The sequence below is a fragment of the Mus musculus genome, chromosome 2, assembly GCF_000001635.26.
Source record: "Mus musculus strain C57BL/6J chromosome 2, GRCm38.p6 C57BL/6J".
Taxonomy (NCBI): domain Eukaryota; kingdom Metazoa; phylum Chordata; class Mammalia; order Rodentia; family Muridae; genus Mus; species Mus musculus.
In genome coordinates this window covers 38634309-38650193 of record NC_000068.7, presented here as the reverse complement: position 1 = coordinate 38650193, position 15885 = coordinate 38634309, and the positions used below count along the sequence as shown (strand labels likewise).

The 15885-nt window shown below is 43.7% G+C and overlaps 1 protein-coding gene across 2 annotated transcripts in view; it reads left to right on the top strand.

Moving 5' to 3' along the window:
• The first annotated feature begins 6241 nt into the window (after positions 1–6241).
• The window catches only part of Psmb7 (proteasome (prosome, macropain) subunit, beta type 7), a 55907-nt gene continuing 46263 nt past the window's right edge, over positions 6242–15885 (top strand). The window contains exons 1-4 of one of the 2 annotated variants that reach the window (XM_006497785.2): positions 6242–6353; positions 6743–6836; positions 7919–8016; positions 9981–10121. In XM_006497785.2, the coding sequence (XP_006497848.1) occupies positions 6292–6353; positions 6743–6836; positions 7919–8016; positions 9981–10121 (395 nt within the window). In that variant the 5' untranslated portion in view covers positions 6242–6291. The remainder of the gene's footprint in view (positions 6354–6742; positions 6837–7918; positions 8017–9980; positions 10122–15885) is intronic. The other variant, NM_011187.1, reaches the window with a different exon arrangement.

Here is a 15885-nt window from a genome sequence, read left to right as displayed (position 1 = left end):
AGATCTCTTGTAAGAGGTCGTGGGGGCCAAGTGTTCAAGCCTTTCCTAAGGATCTTGAATCATTCAATGGCTTTGCAGAAGGCATGTGCTGCTCAGCTCACCCAATAGCAGTTAGAAAAGCCCTCGTGTCAGATATCGCTGTGATTTCTGAGTGTTGTCATTAGAGAAGAAGTCGGCTCCTGGGACCGGCTCACTCTTCCTGTCCCCACCAGTGACTGTCAGACACTGAGTTCTCCTCCATCACTCACTGGGACAGTCCAAGAAACACACGACTTCCCACAAGGCTTTGAGCCTCTGTCCCCTGTCCCCAGCACAGACTGGTTGAGCCACCCCAGGTTGGACTCTGAAAGGACAACAGGGACTCCTCCCTCTGTCCCCACCCCCAACTTTCATCTTTGCCTGGTCTATCTAGTGCCTTGTACTACCTCTACTAGACTGTCCCCACCCCTGTCCTTCCTGCTACCACTCTGGTCTAGGCCCTCTTTGTCACTCTTCCCTGCTCTCCTCTGACAGCCTTTATCATTCCTGCTCCCACCTGCTCTTCATCATGCTGCTGAGATGGCCACAGCCAGCTTTCAGCCTTGGCATGGGCACCTAGTCCTGCAGCCTTGCCCAAGATTATACTTATCCTCATCCTATAAATTGTTTTAGTGTTTGCTACCCGCCAGGCCCAGCAACTCCATGGTTCTGTGCACGTGACTACTGAAACCACACTCTTTCTTCCTCCCTATAGCCCTAGCTATTCAGGCCTTACTCAGTGCTGGGGCTTTGTCGGTGGCCTCAAGTCCTTCTGAGCACTTGCTGAGAAAGTTGAGTTCCCTCTCCCTGGAGGCTCTGTGGATTTTTGCAGTCATATATATATGTGTGTGTATATATATATATATATATTTTTTTTTTTTTTTTGAGACAGGGTTTCTCTGTATAGCCCTGGCTGTCCTGGAACTCACTCTGTAGACCTTGAACTCAGAAATCCACCTGCCTCTGCCTCCCAAGTGCTGAGATTAAAGGTGTGTGCCACCACTGCCTGGCTGATTTTTGCAGTCCTTATTGGTCCATCTGACCCTTTTACTTTCTCCTTTATTTATGTGTGTGCTCCTCTTGAGGGCAGAGCCCTGTTTCTACACCCAGCAAGGTACCAGACACTGGATGAGTCTGATGAAGCAGTGACAGAATAATAATGATGGAAGAGCCAGGAAGTTCTGAACCATGTAGAAGATAATGGATGCGCCTGAGAGTCAAGGGCACTGTCAAGGCAGGGCCTGCAAAACTGAAGAAGCAACCAGGGTTGGGGATGTGGTTCAGCTGGTAAAGTGCTTGCCTAGCAAACACAACATTCTGAATTTGATCCTCAGCACTACACACACCAGATTGTCCTAGTATTTTCCTGCTATGAAGAGACACCATGATGGTTTCAGAGATTTGGTCCATTGTCATCATGGGAGGGAGGGTGGAGGGGAATGTGGTAGCACGCATGTAGACATGGTGCTGGAGAAGTAGCTGAGAGTTCTACATCTAGATTCACAGACAGCAGGAAGAGAGAGACTGGGCCTGGCTTCTGCTTTTGAAACCTCAAAGCCCATCCCAGTGGCACACTTCCTCCAACAAGGCCACACCTCCTAATCCTTCTCAAGTAGTGCCACTCCCTGATGACTAAGATGAACCTATGGGGATCACCCTTACTCAAAGCACCGCAGAGGTATAGTGGCTCCCCATCTGTAAACAGCTTTTGGGAAGTAGAGGCAGGAGGATCAGAAGTTCAAGGTCACTCCTGGCTACATAAGACCCTGTCTCAAACAAACAAACAAACAAACAAACAAGTGAACAAACAAACAAACAGAAAAGTGGCCTTTATGGGGTCTTGTCTTTCTATTTAAGTGTCATGTGTCCATCTCTGCTTAAATACCTTCCACGGTTCCCCAGTGTTCTCATGAGAGGACCAGGCTTTGTCCTGCATTCTAGAGCTGTGTATGGCTTTAGATTCTGCCCTGACTGACTGCTTCACTGTGTGGCTTTAAGTCAGTCCCTGGCCCTTCTAAGCTCCTGACTTAAAGGGCTCACTTATTTTTTTCTCTCCTGGTTAGAGAGAACAAATCAGGTTTCTGATCCAAATGACTTGGGGTTAGGAACAAGCCCTGCGGACAGGTCAGGTCTGGGTTTGTATTATTATTCTCTTTCAAATCGGCTGTGTCGTGAGCCAAGTACCTCTTCTCTGCAGGTGGACAGTTCACTGCCTACAAACCAGTAATAAGTGAATGGGGGATGTAACCTGGGAGGTATTTAACACAGCCTCTGGCATGTTGAAAGATTTCAACAAACAAACATCAACCAGGATGACTCAACCGGGATGGGAGGTTGGTAAGTCCTCCCACGCTAGGGAAGTGAGGGCTATGCTGATAATTTATTTCATTGTGTCTTGCAAAGGCTGGACAAGAAGCAGGAGGGGAGGCTCTGTTTCTTCTCACCATCAGCCAGGGCTGGCAAACACAGGGCCCACCTAACCCAGCCTGTGCGTATCGTATGTGTCTATAGTTCTGTGGGTTTCAGGTGGAGGGAATCTACTCTTGGAGGCATTGTCATGTGTCTGACTGCACCCCTCCCACTGGAGCTGGGCTTCTGTGGGCCATGCAGGGCGGCTTGGCACCTGGGTGCTGGGCCAAGGGCCCTGGAGCCTGGAGCAGCTGCGCTAATTCATGCAAAGGAAGGCACACAGGTTACCCTGTCTATTTATAGCTTATTTATGAAGGAGGAAAAACAAGGGCCCAGTTGCCATGGTAACCAGGAGCATCATGGACCGCTCTCCCTGCAATGGGAAGAGGGCCAAGTCAGCTCTCGTGGGGAGCCCTCTACTGTGCATATCCTGATGGGGGCTGGGGTGGGCCCTCTCCACCTGTCCCGCACTGGGTTCCCAGTCAGTCTGTAGACTTGGTAGGGTGGGGGCTGCTGCTCTACTGGTGCTTGGAAAATTCGGGGGCATGCCGGGGCCAAGTGCCGCTGCGCTTTCTTCATGGAAAGTGCTGTCTGCTCTCTAGGTCTTCTTGCTAACTGCTGTCATCTGAGTGCCTGCCTGCTGCCTTAGGTGGATGAGGAAACCTTTTGGCTATGCTCCCAATGCGTCCCTTAGGCCACGTAGCACGAAGAACTGGACATATAGTTCTTAGAACAATGCCCCTCAAGGTTATGATCTTGCACAAAGTTTGTCACCAAGGAGGTTCTTAATAAAATCTGAACGAATGAATGAATGAATGAATAAGTGAAGTGTCAACAGGTGTTCGTGTCATGCTTATGTATTGAGGGGGACTTCAATGTTTTCTCATTTTATAGATGAAAAAATGGAGTTACAAAGAGATAAAGAGATCTGCCTGACATCACCTGGCTGGTAAGGAGCTGACAGAGGGTAGATTTTGGGGAGGAGAAAATCTTACTTTTGCATTGTCAGAGCCCAGCAGATTCGGAAGTCAGGGAACTGTAGTTGTCAGGGCTGGCAGTAAAGGTGCTATGAGGGTGAATCTTGACTCTGACATTTATCAACAGTATGGTCTTGAGCTAAGACTTTGCCCTTCCATGCATCATTTGCATAGCTGGACAAAAATGATAGTGGGTCCTTAGAGCATGTCAGTTCCCTGCAGGCAGGCACTGTGCCTGTCTCCAAGATATCTGTTTTCCCAGTGTTTGTCTGGTACATTTATGGTGCCCAGGACAATCCTGAGATCCTGTCTATAGGACAGAGATCAGGACTTTGAGTCTGTTACTGTGCTATTTGGGAATTGAGACACAGAGAGTCTGGTACATCCCCTGAGGTCACACAGCCACGTAGGGTAGAAGCTTTACTGATCATTAGCTTGGTAGCCAAGGAGTAGGTAGGGAAGTGTCCAAGACAAAGGATGAGCATTCTGGAGTGGGTTGCAGTTCCAGGGAACAGCACTGAAGGTAAAAAAGAAAGCTGAGCAGGGCTCTTAATGACTAAAGCTTTACTGATTATGCCTGGTCTGCCTGGAGCTGCTATTCATTGGCAGGCCTCTGGCTCAGCCACTTACTGTCTACTCCCAGGTCTCCTCGAGGTTCCCAGTCGCCCTCTGCTGGGCTTTGCCGACCATCTCTAGAGGCAATGACACTTCTTCAGATCAGCCTGGCAAGGACTCCATAACTTCTGTCAGACTCCACAGAAGGACACAGTCATTTTCCCACTGCCATTAGACCCCACAGAAGGACACAGTCATTTTTCCACTGCCATCAGACCCCACAGAAGGACACAGTCATTTTCCCACTGCCGTGCCTTCCTCTGCTTCAGGCTCAGAACTCTGACTCCCCAAAAGCCATGTCTAAAAGTTGATTTTGTCATTTTTCATCTGTTCCTCTTGTGTGTCTCATAGGATTACACTCCCAGACTTCTAAACCAGCCCGATCCTACTTACACTCCACCACCAAAAAGATTTGTTCTGGGTTTTTCTCTTCTTTGGACTGTAAACTTGTGAGGCGTCTGACTTTGATAGGCAGCCATAACAAATTACTCTAAGCTGGATGGCATAGACAACAGAAATGTATTGCCTTACAGTTCAGGAGTTTGGGAATATAAGGACTATGAATTCCTTTTGCCTATTTTCTGGGGCTTTGACAGGTGACCTTTGTTTTCTCTAGCTGCAGAAACATCATTACAAGGAGTTATTATCTTCACCTGTGGCTTTCAGCAAGCAAGCACTCAAGCTAAGCTGGGCTAGGACCCACTCTCCGAGCCTATTCTTAGCACAGGGCTTCAAAATTAGAACTTATTTTCTTTATTTCAAAAGACCCAGAGATGCAATCAGATGGAACTTAATTTTTAGTGAACATTTACTAAAAATATGGTTGAGACACTGGTTCTAGATCCTTAGGATGTTATTCATTCATTCATTCATTTATCTATCCATCCGTCTGTCTTCAGCTACAATCATAATAGGACATAGTAGGTGCTTAATAAATATTTGTAAATGAATTCATTTCACAGTCATGGAGGGTGTCACTTATTGCCTAAATAAGTTTAAAAATATTTTCCTGACTTCCGCAGCAAGCCTCACATTTCCATCAGTAGAAGATTTTCTTAAAATTACATAACACTGCACTCATAGTGCTGGGTAACATTATGAATTCTGTGCCCATAAACAATCCAGTGCCTCTCCTTCAGCCTTAACAACTACTGATTCACTTTATGCTTCTGCAGATTTGCCTATTTTGAGATACTTCATACAAATGGAACTCTCTAAGGCTGGGGAGATGGCCCAGAGGGAAGATGACTGAAAGAGTAAAGTGGAGAGTGGTGGAGGACTCCCAACATTAACCATACACCCACATGTACCCACAGGCATGTGAACATGATTACCACATGAATGTATAGTATATCACATGTGAATGTAATTATACAATGTGGTTCTTCTTCTCCATGCCTAGTCTCTTTATATTTAGCAAATTGTTTTCCAGGGTCACCCCTGATTTAGTAGGTATCACATTCCCTTCCCTTTTACGGCCTAATACTGTTTCACTGTGCTGATATTCCACATTTTGTTTACTCATTCATCCGTCAATGGGCATTTGTGTTGTTTCCCGATTTGCCTGTTAGGTACCTGGTTGCTATGCTCATTTGCCTAGAAGCATCTGTGAACTTAGCTTTCCAGTTCTTCTGGGTAGGTATGACAGTGATAATTTTGGTTTAAGATCCAGTTCGTTTTCCGGAGCAGATGACCGTTTTATATTCCCACCTGTCACAGAGAGTTTTTCTCTGTCCAACTCCAGTCATTGTAGTGGGTCCAAAGCAGTGTCTCACTGGGGGCTTGGGGTTGCCTTGTCCTCGTGACTCAGGGCACGAAACGTCTTTCCATGTGTCTGTTTGCCTTTCTGAGGAAGGTGAAAGCTCCGTTACACACTAACAGTAGGAAATAAGGGAGTTGAAAGGGATTTGCTCAGCGGCTTTGCCTGGACCTGGGGTGTGTGGATGTCCCTGATACACGCCGGATTCTAGTTTAACCGCAGAAACAGATCTGGTCTGAGCGTCAGGAGATTTGGTTATTGGGGGAATTTTATTATCTGATTTAACAAATTCCATCCCTTCGGCTGATCGTCAGTTTCCCCTTCCCAGGACTTGAGGCAAAACTACTTCAAAGACCCAAGCCTCTCTAGGAAGTGAGAACTCAAGAACTCTATGTCCAAGAGCGCCAGTTCGAAGTTTGCCCCGCCCTCTCGTCCCGGTCTCTCGCGGCGCCGGAAGTGCTAAGTTCTTTTTTTGTCGCTCCGCCCTCGGCCCGGAAACACTTTCTTGGCAAGATGGCGGCTGTGTCGGTGTTTCAGCCACCGGTCGGAGGCTTTTCTTTTGATAATTGTCGCAGGTGTGTTCATGCCCGGGGGCGCGATCGGGACCCGAGTGGGAACTCTGTACGCCGGATCGGAACTGGGCTGCGGCCGGGGTCGGGGGCGTGAGGCGAGCGTGGGGATGGTGCCCGCGGCCGTGTGACTCAGGGAATCGGGCCCCAGCGCGGGCTGCTTCTGAGGCCGGCGCGGCCCTCTCCCCTTGCCAGTGTGTAAGGATTTGGACTTTCCTGTGGCTTTGGAGGGATTGGGTCACCGCCCCGATCTGTAATTCCTCGCCGATGGTGCTAATAATGGGAGAATCCAGTGATCACACTGGGGTGGAAGAAAATTGAGTTCCTTCCTAAGCACCCACTCTTCTCGCCAGTGGTCTTGTCCTCTAACACTTGATTTCTGTGCCTTCCCTTAGGAATGCTGTCTTGGAAGCGGATTTCGCAAAAAAGGGGTTCAAGCTCCCGAAAGCTCGGAAAACTGGCACTACCATCGCGGGGGTGGTGTATAAGGTAAGCCTAGACAGGCCGACCGTAGCGGTAACTGACCTATTAACCGTAGTTAGACCACTTGGACTCAAGCTTCCAGCTAGAACTGTCAGAGTGCATCATGAGAATCGGCTTTTATTAGGGAATGCCTTGATCAAGAGGTTTTACATGTTAAATAGTTTGTATTTACTCATTTTGAAGTTTTACACATGAGGGCAATTTGGCTTTTCCTAAGGTACTCTAGGAAGCAGGATGCTACAATGGGAAAGCACAGAATTTGGGATTAATTGGTTTGTTTAGATGTTTAATGCTTCCATACTGTTTCTAGTGAACTACTTGGGCAGTTTAGTCCCCCCCCCCCCCCCCCCCTTTGAGACAGGGTCTCATTATATAGCCCCGATTGTTGTAGATCAGGCTGCTTTAAACTAGAAATTTACCTGCTTCTGCCTCCACAACGTTGGGAGAGCCACTCTGCCCTCAGCCTTTTTTTTTTTTTTTTACAGAGTTAAATCTCTATCCATCAAATGGAGATAAATCCTGAAATAAACTGTAAAGATAATAAAGGCTAGCGATTAATGTTGTTAGTGGGGTGAAGAGAGTCACATTTCAAAAACTAATAGAGGTGACTGTTTCCTAAATTTTCTCTGTGTATGTGCTTGTACATATGCTATGGGACAAGTGTAGAGGTCAGAGAACAACTTGGTGGAGTCCATTCTGAGCTTCATGTGGCTTCTTACAATGGAATTCAGTTTTCCAGGCTTGCCCGACTAGTGTATTGTACTTGCTGACCTATTTTGTTGGAAATATTTTGTTGGAAAGATTGTGGGTCTTCATTCCACATTTTTTCTTTCCAGTTTAGCTCTGTGATTTAAAAGGAATTTACTGAATCGTTGCGCCTTGATTGAAGATGGAAATGAGTCTTAATCACCTCAAGAATTAGCCATTGACATTTATTAAGGATGTACTAATAATGTAGGACAATAGTTTTGGTAGGAATTTTGACTGGGGATATGGAATTCTGGGAGCAGAGAATGGCCAACATTGTTTTTCTTAAATACTATCTTATGTATATAAATTGTTGAAAACCTTTTTTCTCTAAAAAATAGGATGGCATAGTTCTTGGAGCAGACACGAGAGCAACTGAAGGGATGGTTGTTGCTGACAAAAACTGTTCAAAAATTCACTTCATATCTCCTAATATTTAGTAAGTATTGTTGAATTTGAACTACTCTGAAATCTTCTGGCATGTTGGGACTAAAAATGGACCATTACCATATCCTCTCTGCAACCTGCTTGCTGTTGAGACTGTTTTTTTAGCTCTCTTAGAGGTGTTTTGGGCTGGGATGTATGTCATCATCACTGCAGGAGATGGGAGTGGTGGTGAGGCCTGTGATTTCAGCACTGGGGAGGTGGAAGCAGGAAGGTCAGGAGTTCAAGGTCAAGGCTATATAGTGAATTTGAGGCTAATCTAGGGTAAATGAGACTCTGTGTCAAACAAATAGCTTAAGACATAACTTGTCACCTGTACTCCTCATGGTGGAGTCCTCCTATTGCCTTAGTCTTTTTGAGTTGGTCGAAAGTTCTGCTTCCCATATGCCTCTTGAGTCCCTTCCCTCCTGGTTTCTTCTCTGCTGTGACCTTCATTTGGGTTCTTTTTTTTTTCTCAGCTGAATGTTTTAGCTAGACAGGCTTGATTTATTATTTCAGAAGTGAGTAAAGGAAAAATGGAAGAGAAAATTATAATATACCATAAAATAACAGAGGTACAGTAGGCATGGGAAGATGGAGAACAAAGCAGTTAGTTCCTTTTTGCTTGTCTTTACAGCATGTGTGTTTGTGTGTGTATGTGTCACACACTTGTGCCACGAAAGCATGTGAGGGTCAGAGACTATCTTTTAGAATTTGTCTGCTTCTGGTTTCTTTACTAATGTTCACTCTTCTGCCATACTTCCTCTGTATAACACAGAGCCAGTCATGCCCCTTTCCTCTTTAAAAGCTTTTTGAGAGACATTGTGTTTCTATATTACTACCTAGAAGGTAAAATTGAAACTCTGGTGTGGTATTTGAGACCTTGTACGACCCCTCAGGCAGCCTGTGTTCCACTTTCTTTCTCTCTGTTCTTATTCCTGTTCCTCTTAAGTATGAGCTGTTTCTCCTTCGCTTATGCCAGTGGCTCTAGTTAGAAGCATCCTTCCCAGGGGAAGAGAGCACGTCCTGGGTTCCCAGATTCATGCTCAAGCATACGGACAGAGTTTGGACCCCAGCACTCATTCAGGCTGTTCACAAACACCTGTAATTCTAGTTCCAGGGGATCCAGTGCCCTTTTAAGGGTTCCTAAGAGTATCCCACACAGATGTATGCAGACTCTCACCCAATGCGTATACAGACAAATAAGATTTAAAAAACAAAGTAAAAACACTTTTTTCTCCTTTTTACTTTTAGACTGTTTCTGTTCTTCCAAAGCCAACTCAACAAAACAAAACAAAAACCCCTTGCATTAACACTCAGAGCTCATCCTCTTTCAGGGCTGGTGAGGTGGTGCAGCAGGTTGCCACCAAGCCCGACTTGAGTTGGATCCTCAGGATCTACCTAGAAGGACAGAACCAAATTCTGGAAGATGTTCTCTGACCGCCACATGCTTCCATGGTACCAGTGTGTGTCAAACACACACACACACACACACACACACACACACACACACACACGTGCTGTAAAGACAAGCAAAAAGGAACTAACTGCTTTGTTCTCTATCTTCCCATGCCCTATTGTACCTCTGTTATTTTATGGTATATTATAATTTTCTCTTCCCATATTTCCTTTACTTAGTTCTGAAATAATCGGTACTGTCTAGTGTCAATATTGGATTGCAAGACTTTAACACACTGCCTTCTTTTGTACAATTTGGATGTCCTTGTAATAGGCCTAAGACATACACTCTGTTTGGTGCAGAGAAATGGATTAATTGAAATGTCCCATTGTACCATAGAGAATATGTTTTCATGTAATTAGTTGTGTGTCTTCATTTTACGGTTAAGGCTGGTTAGACAGAAATTTCATTGCAGACTACTCAGAACACCTCTCATGTACTTGAACTTTGTGGAGTTAGCCTAGAGGCTCTACTTCTAATTGAGCTTTCTGGTAATTGAATGTGTTTGTGGTATGCTTCAGTTGCTGTGGTGCTGGGACAGCTGCAGACACAGACATGACAACCCAGCTTATTTCTTCCAACTTGGAGCTCCACTCTCTGACCACTGGCCGCCTCCCGAGAGTTGTTACAGCTAATCGGATGCTGAAGCAGATGCTCTTCAGGTAAGGTTCCAGGGTGTGGACTTCGGTGTAGTCTCTTCCCTTCTCTTTTCTTTCTTTCTTTTTTTAAACCTTAGATTTTTAGCATGAAGATGCCTGGAAACTAGGGAAAAAAATATTCAGAAGAACATATTTTGTTCCAGAAATCAATTAGAAAGCTATTTTTAATTTTTAAAGCATTTGATAATGAAATGGATTGTATGGTCTGATGTATCATGGGGATGATTTGCTCTGAATTGTGGCCAGTGTAGTAACTTCTTGTAGCATAGAGATATTACTGGATAGGACCACATTTGCTTACAGTAAAATAGTACTTTGAGTTGTCTTGTAAATCCTACTCATTTCTCTACCATTTAAACACAACTGTGTTTTGCTTTTATTTGTTTGTTCGTTTTTGTTTTTCAAGACAGGGTTTCTCAGTGTAGCTTGGCTGGAATAGAACTACCTTTGAAGACCAGGCTGGCCTCAAACTTTCAGAGTTCTACCTGCCTCTGCCTCCTCCTGAGTGCTGGGATTAAAGGCCACCACTGTCCAGCTAACACAACTCTTTCTTTTTTTCTTTTTTTCCCTTTTTAGCAGGAAAATAACAATACAGTGAGAAGTGGCTTATAGTCATGTATTAGTGGGTAAAGTGGGTAAAATAATATTAATTTTTACCAGCCTGCCTCTCTTTCTTGGCCTTGCAGACCAAAGTGTTCTATGTACTGTTTCATGTTTTTCTTTAACTCTGAGTTAAGGGCTGTTACTGTGTCCTGTTTAAAAGAAACAAAGCCAGGCAGTGGTGCTGCACACCTTTTTTACACACACACCCACACACACCTGCACACATGAATATATATTGCACATACATATATGCATATACATATGCAATATATTTGCATATACATGCATACATAAACAGGTTTCCGAACTTTATTCTGTGATAACTCCCACACACAGTTCATACGAGTTTTGTTTTTTTCCCCATTAATAATATAATAATATAATTATTATATTATTTTGTTTTTATTTCCCCATTATTTATGTTTGTAGAGGTTTTGATGTTATAAAATCTTAAGTTGGTTTTCTCATGTGTTCTACATAAGTGAGAAGCAGTATTTTTCTAGTTTGCTGTGATAAATATCTTTACTGAAAACAACTTGGAAAGGAAAGGGTTTGCTTCATTCATCTTACAGGTTACAGTCCATCTTCTGGGGGAACCAAGGCAAGAACTCAGGTCAAGACCCTGACAGAAACCACAGAGGAACACTGTTTACTTACTGGCTAGCTCCCTCTGACTTTCTTAGCTAGATTCTTTTCCCCTGTACAGGATTTTTCTCAGTGGCCCTGACTGTCCTGGAACTAGCTCTATAGACCAGGGTGGCCTCTGCCCCCTAGGTGCTGGGATTAAAGGTGTGTGTCATCACCGCCCGGCTAGATTTTTTTTAGTATAGTTCAGAACCACATTTGTAGGAATAGCACTGCCAGGTGTGCTGGGCCCTCATCCATCATTAGTAATGAAGAAAAGTGCCCTTAGGCCTTTAGTTGAGGTTCCCTCTTCTCAGGCGTGTGGATCACCAAGATCAGCCCTCAAGTCTGTTACAGTGGAAAATCGTGCCCACTTTTCTTCCTGAGACCTGCCTTACCCTTAGCATACTCCTCCTTTCCTTATGTGAGGAGTGAGCCTCAGACACCTGCGTCTGTGAATATCGTGAGCTCACTGGCTTAAAGAGGTGTATATAGGTCAGGTGGCATTTAAAACAAAATATTGCCAATACTTATAGATTGGGAGATTTCTGTCCTGTTTTTAAAAGTTAGAATGAAAGTAGGAGAATAATGTGGTGATAACTTTTAGGGATTTTTGTGTCAGTGTCACCTTTGGGTTGGAGTGTATTTGTCATAGCTCTTGCTTTGCTGTGGTGTGTTGCCCTTGTCCTCTGGGATCGCTCTGCATTCTCAGTGTGTCTGTGCAGGGAGGTTAGTGAGTTAGTTCCCACTGTACAGATGAGAGACCCTAAGCTCGAGTCTTAATCTCTCCTCTGCTGCTCAGCACTCTGTACACGAGGCCGTCATGCTAATGCAGGGGAATTATTCCTACCAAGTAAATGCTCCAGTTACAGCATGAAACCAACTCATCATTTATGACACTGATTTAAAAAAAAAATTATAGATCTTAATTTTAAATATAAAGCTCCCCCTGGTGGACCATATGGCCTATTGCATAAAACAATTTTTACATTTGTTTTTAAGGAAAATTTCAAAGCAAATTAGCAAATATTGAATCTCTCTAATATGGTTTAAGAATTCTGTAGTTGCTCTTTTTTTTTTCCTCTCCAGTGCTTCATTTTTATTTAGTACAGTTTATAAAGGTTATTTATTTACTTGTGTTGTGAGATAGGGTCTCACTGTATCTCTAGTTGACCTGGAAGCTGCTGTGTAGATCTGACTGGCCTTGAACTTACAGAGATCTACTGCCTCTCCTCTCAAGTGCCGACCTTACCATGCCTGGTCAGAGTTAAATTTTATGTAATGTTTTGAGAAAAAAATTTTTTTAATTTAAAAATTTAAACCAAGATAGTTTTGTCCTTCCTGTGTGGTGACATTTTTGGGTGAATTACATAAAATGAGAGTGGGTTAGGGGAGAAAGACTTTGCATTTCACTTTGGGTCAAGATCTGCCAGCTGTGACTTTGTTGGGTCATATTACGTTTTTTTAAAAAGATTTTTATTTGTGTTTGTGAGTGCATACACACACACACACACACACACACACACACACACACAGAGACTCCTGCACAGAGGCCAAAGGAGGGCACTGGATCTCTGAGCAGCTGTGAGTCACCTGTTATGGATACTGAGAACTTAGCTCAGGTCCTCGGTAAGCATCAAGCACTCCTAAATTAAGACATTTCTCCAGTCCTGTCTTACACTTCTTTTTTTGTTTTTCGAGACAGGGTTTCTCTGTGTAGCCCTGGCTGTCCTGGAACTCACTCTGTAGACCAGGCTGGCCTCGAACTCAGAAATCCACCTGCCTCTGCCTCCCGAGTGCTGGGATTAAAGGCGTGCGCTACCACTGCCTGAGTGTCTTACACTTTTTTTTTTTAAGATTTATTTATTATTACATCTAAGTACACCATAGCTGTCTTCAAACACACCAGAAGAGGGCATCAGATCTCATTACAGATGGTTGTGAGCCACCATGTGATTGCTGGAATTTGAACTCAGGACCTTCAGAAGAGCAGTCGGGTGCTCTTAACCACTGAGCCATCTCTTCAGCCCTGTCTTACACTTCTTAAGTGTAGGGTTTTTTCCTAGGAAAATGCCAGTGATAGTTTTTGTCTCATTGATTTATGAGGGAAAAAAAAGATGAAGGGCTGACTAGCTAGCTTAGCAGGTAAAGGCTGCCAAGTTTGAAAGTGAGTTTGACAGTCCTAGACCCCACATGCTGGAGGAGAGAACAAACTTCTGTAAGTTGCCTACTGACCTCCACATATGCAGTATGGTGCTCATGCATTCCTTAGACATTCATAACACAAGAATGTGAGTACAATAATTTGAAAAGTAAAAAGCAAGGCTGATGATGATATTTATAATGGCACCTAAACGTTTTTTATTTGACTTTTTTGGATCTTGTATGCTTTACCTATAGCTTCATGTGTATGCATTAACAGAAATGGCTCTGTAGCTTGCCCTGTGTACAATGCTGTATTGGTTAGTAGAGAGCCCAGACTCAGGAGTTCTCTCCAGTCCAGAGAAGAGTTCTAGAGCCCTCGCACCACATGAAATAAAACACTTAAGTGAATGAATGAATGCCTGTTAGGCATGAGGGCTGAATTGTAGTAAATTGTCAGAGATCTGACCCAAAAATTTTTAAGTGCTAACTATCAGTAGTAATATACTAATTATATTAAAATACAGTTATATTAACTACACAGTATATAAGTATATTTATTATTTTAGTGTTGTCAGTCTCATGCTACATTTACCAGACTTTGAATTTTAATGATATGGCCCTTTTGAAGATATTTTTCCGAGTATTTGGGTGGTTGCATAATTCCTCAGGCTGTATTTTAGAATAAATTCCTTGGCTCCAAAAAATTCCGTGATTCATAAAGGCATGTTTAGCCTTTGATATACATTGTCAAAACCAGAAGATCATACCACAATTAATAGTGTACAAAAAAAGGTGTGGTTTTTAGTGATCAATGTCATATTCTGTTGGGTATGTTTATTCAGCCATTTCTCCATCTTCTTTTACATCACTAACATGCTGTGATGAACACATTTCTGTATATTTCTTTCTCTGACTGTATTCTTGGGCTAGAGTCCTATAAATAGGCTTTTTGGATCAGAGCTTTTGTGTTGTTTTAGTGTTGGAGTTCCAACCCAGGTCTTGCATGTGCTGTGCAAATACATGTTCTACCATTGACCTTTACCCCCTAGGCCCCTGATTCAGATTTAAGGATGCCAGTCATTTGTCTAAACATCTTAGTTCTTTTTGAAGACGTGCAGCAGGAAGCCTGGGAAGGAACTGTCTTTATTCAGATGCCCATCTCCTCAGCAGGCAGTAGAATAGACAACTCAGCATTGGTGGAGGCATGCATCCAGCCTTTCTGGCTTGTCTGTGTAGTGTCTCAGGCTCCAACCTTGAGCCCGCTGCTAACAAGCCTTGAACTAGATGTTTCCACAGTTAGGGCCTCTGTTCCCTCTTTAGGCTGAGACTTGTAAAAATAAATAAATAAATAAATAATCTTTTAACCTTGTTTTTAACTTTGTGTGTGTCAGTTGGTGAGGTTTGTTCAGGTACAAACACCCTTGGAGGGCTGTCTGGAGCCAGAGTTACAGGCAGTAGTGAACCTCTTGATATGGGTGTTGGGAACTAAACTTGGGTTCTCTTCAAAGCAGTACATACTCTTAACCACTGAGCCACCTCTCCAGCCATCTTTAAAAAATTAAAAAATACTTTAAATTGCATAGTTTTTAGTGTGTGTTTGTTGGTGGTGATGCACATGTGGAGGAGGTCAGAGGACAACTGAAGAGTTGGTTTTCTCCTTCCACCATGTGGGTCTTGGGGGACTGAACCTCCAATCATGGGCTTGGCAGCAAGCACTTTTATCTGCTGAGCCATCATCTCTGGGTTCTCATCATGCTGCTCCTAAAATTCTTTCCTATCCTTGAATTTTTCACTTTGAAAATGGAAGATTACCAGCAGTTTGGTGCCTGGACTTCACAGTTGTGCTTCTGCGCGTCATGTAGCGCTTCCCAATCGGAGTGATGGCTTTGCTCCTTTATCTGTGATTTAGTGTATGGCAAGTTTAGCACGTGTTGGTTTCAGTTTTTTTAAAGAGCTAAAGGTTTAGAGTTGAAAACTAAATCCACCATGTTCATTAAGTACAGCAGTTGTCTTGGTGAAAAACTGAGCCAATCCAGGGAAAGGTGTCTGTAGAAACGATCACCAACTAGGTAAAGAGTTGAGCAAATGCCCCAACCTGAGTGCACAGTTACGTGGAGGGAAGGTGGGTGGAAACATTTTTTTGTTTGTGTTTCTGAACAACTATAGCCCTACTTTGTGGGCCACCAGCAGCTTCATAGGTCATGATGGAGCTCCGCATGTCCCTGAAGGACGCAGCGGTTTCCCGTTTTGCTTATTAGCATCTGTGATTATTATGTGGTGGGTTTATTCATAAGGAAAGGGTGTTGTGACATGAGCCATTGAGTGGTGAGACTGCTTGTTAGAAGAGCTGGATGGCTTGAATTTAGCAACTCTTCACTGTTAACTAAGTTGGTAC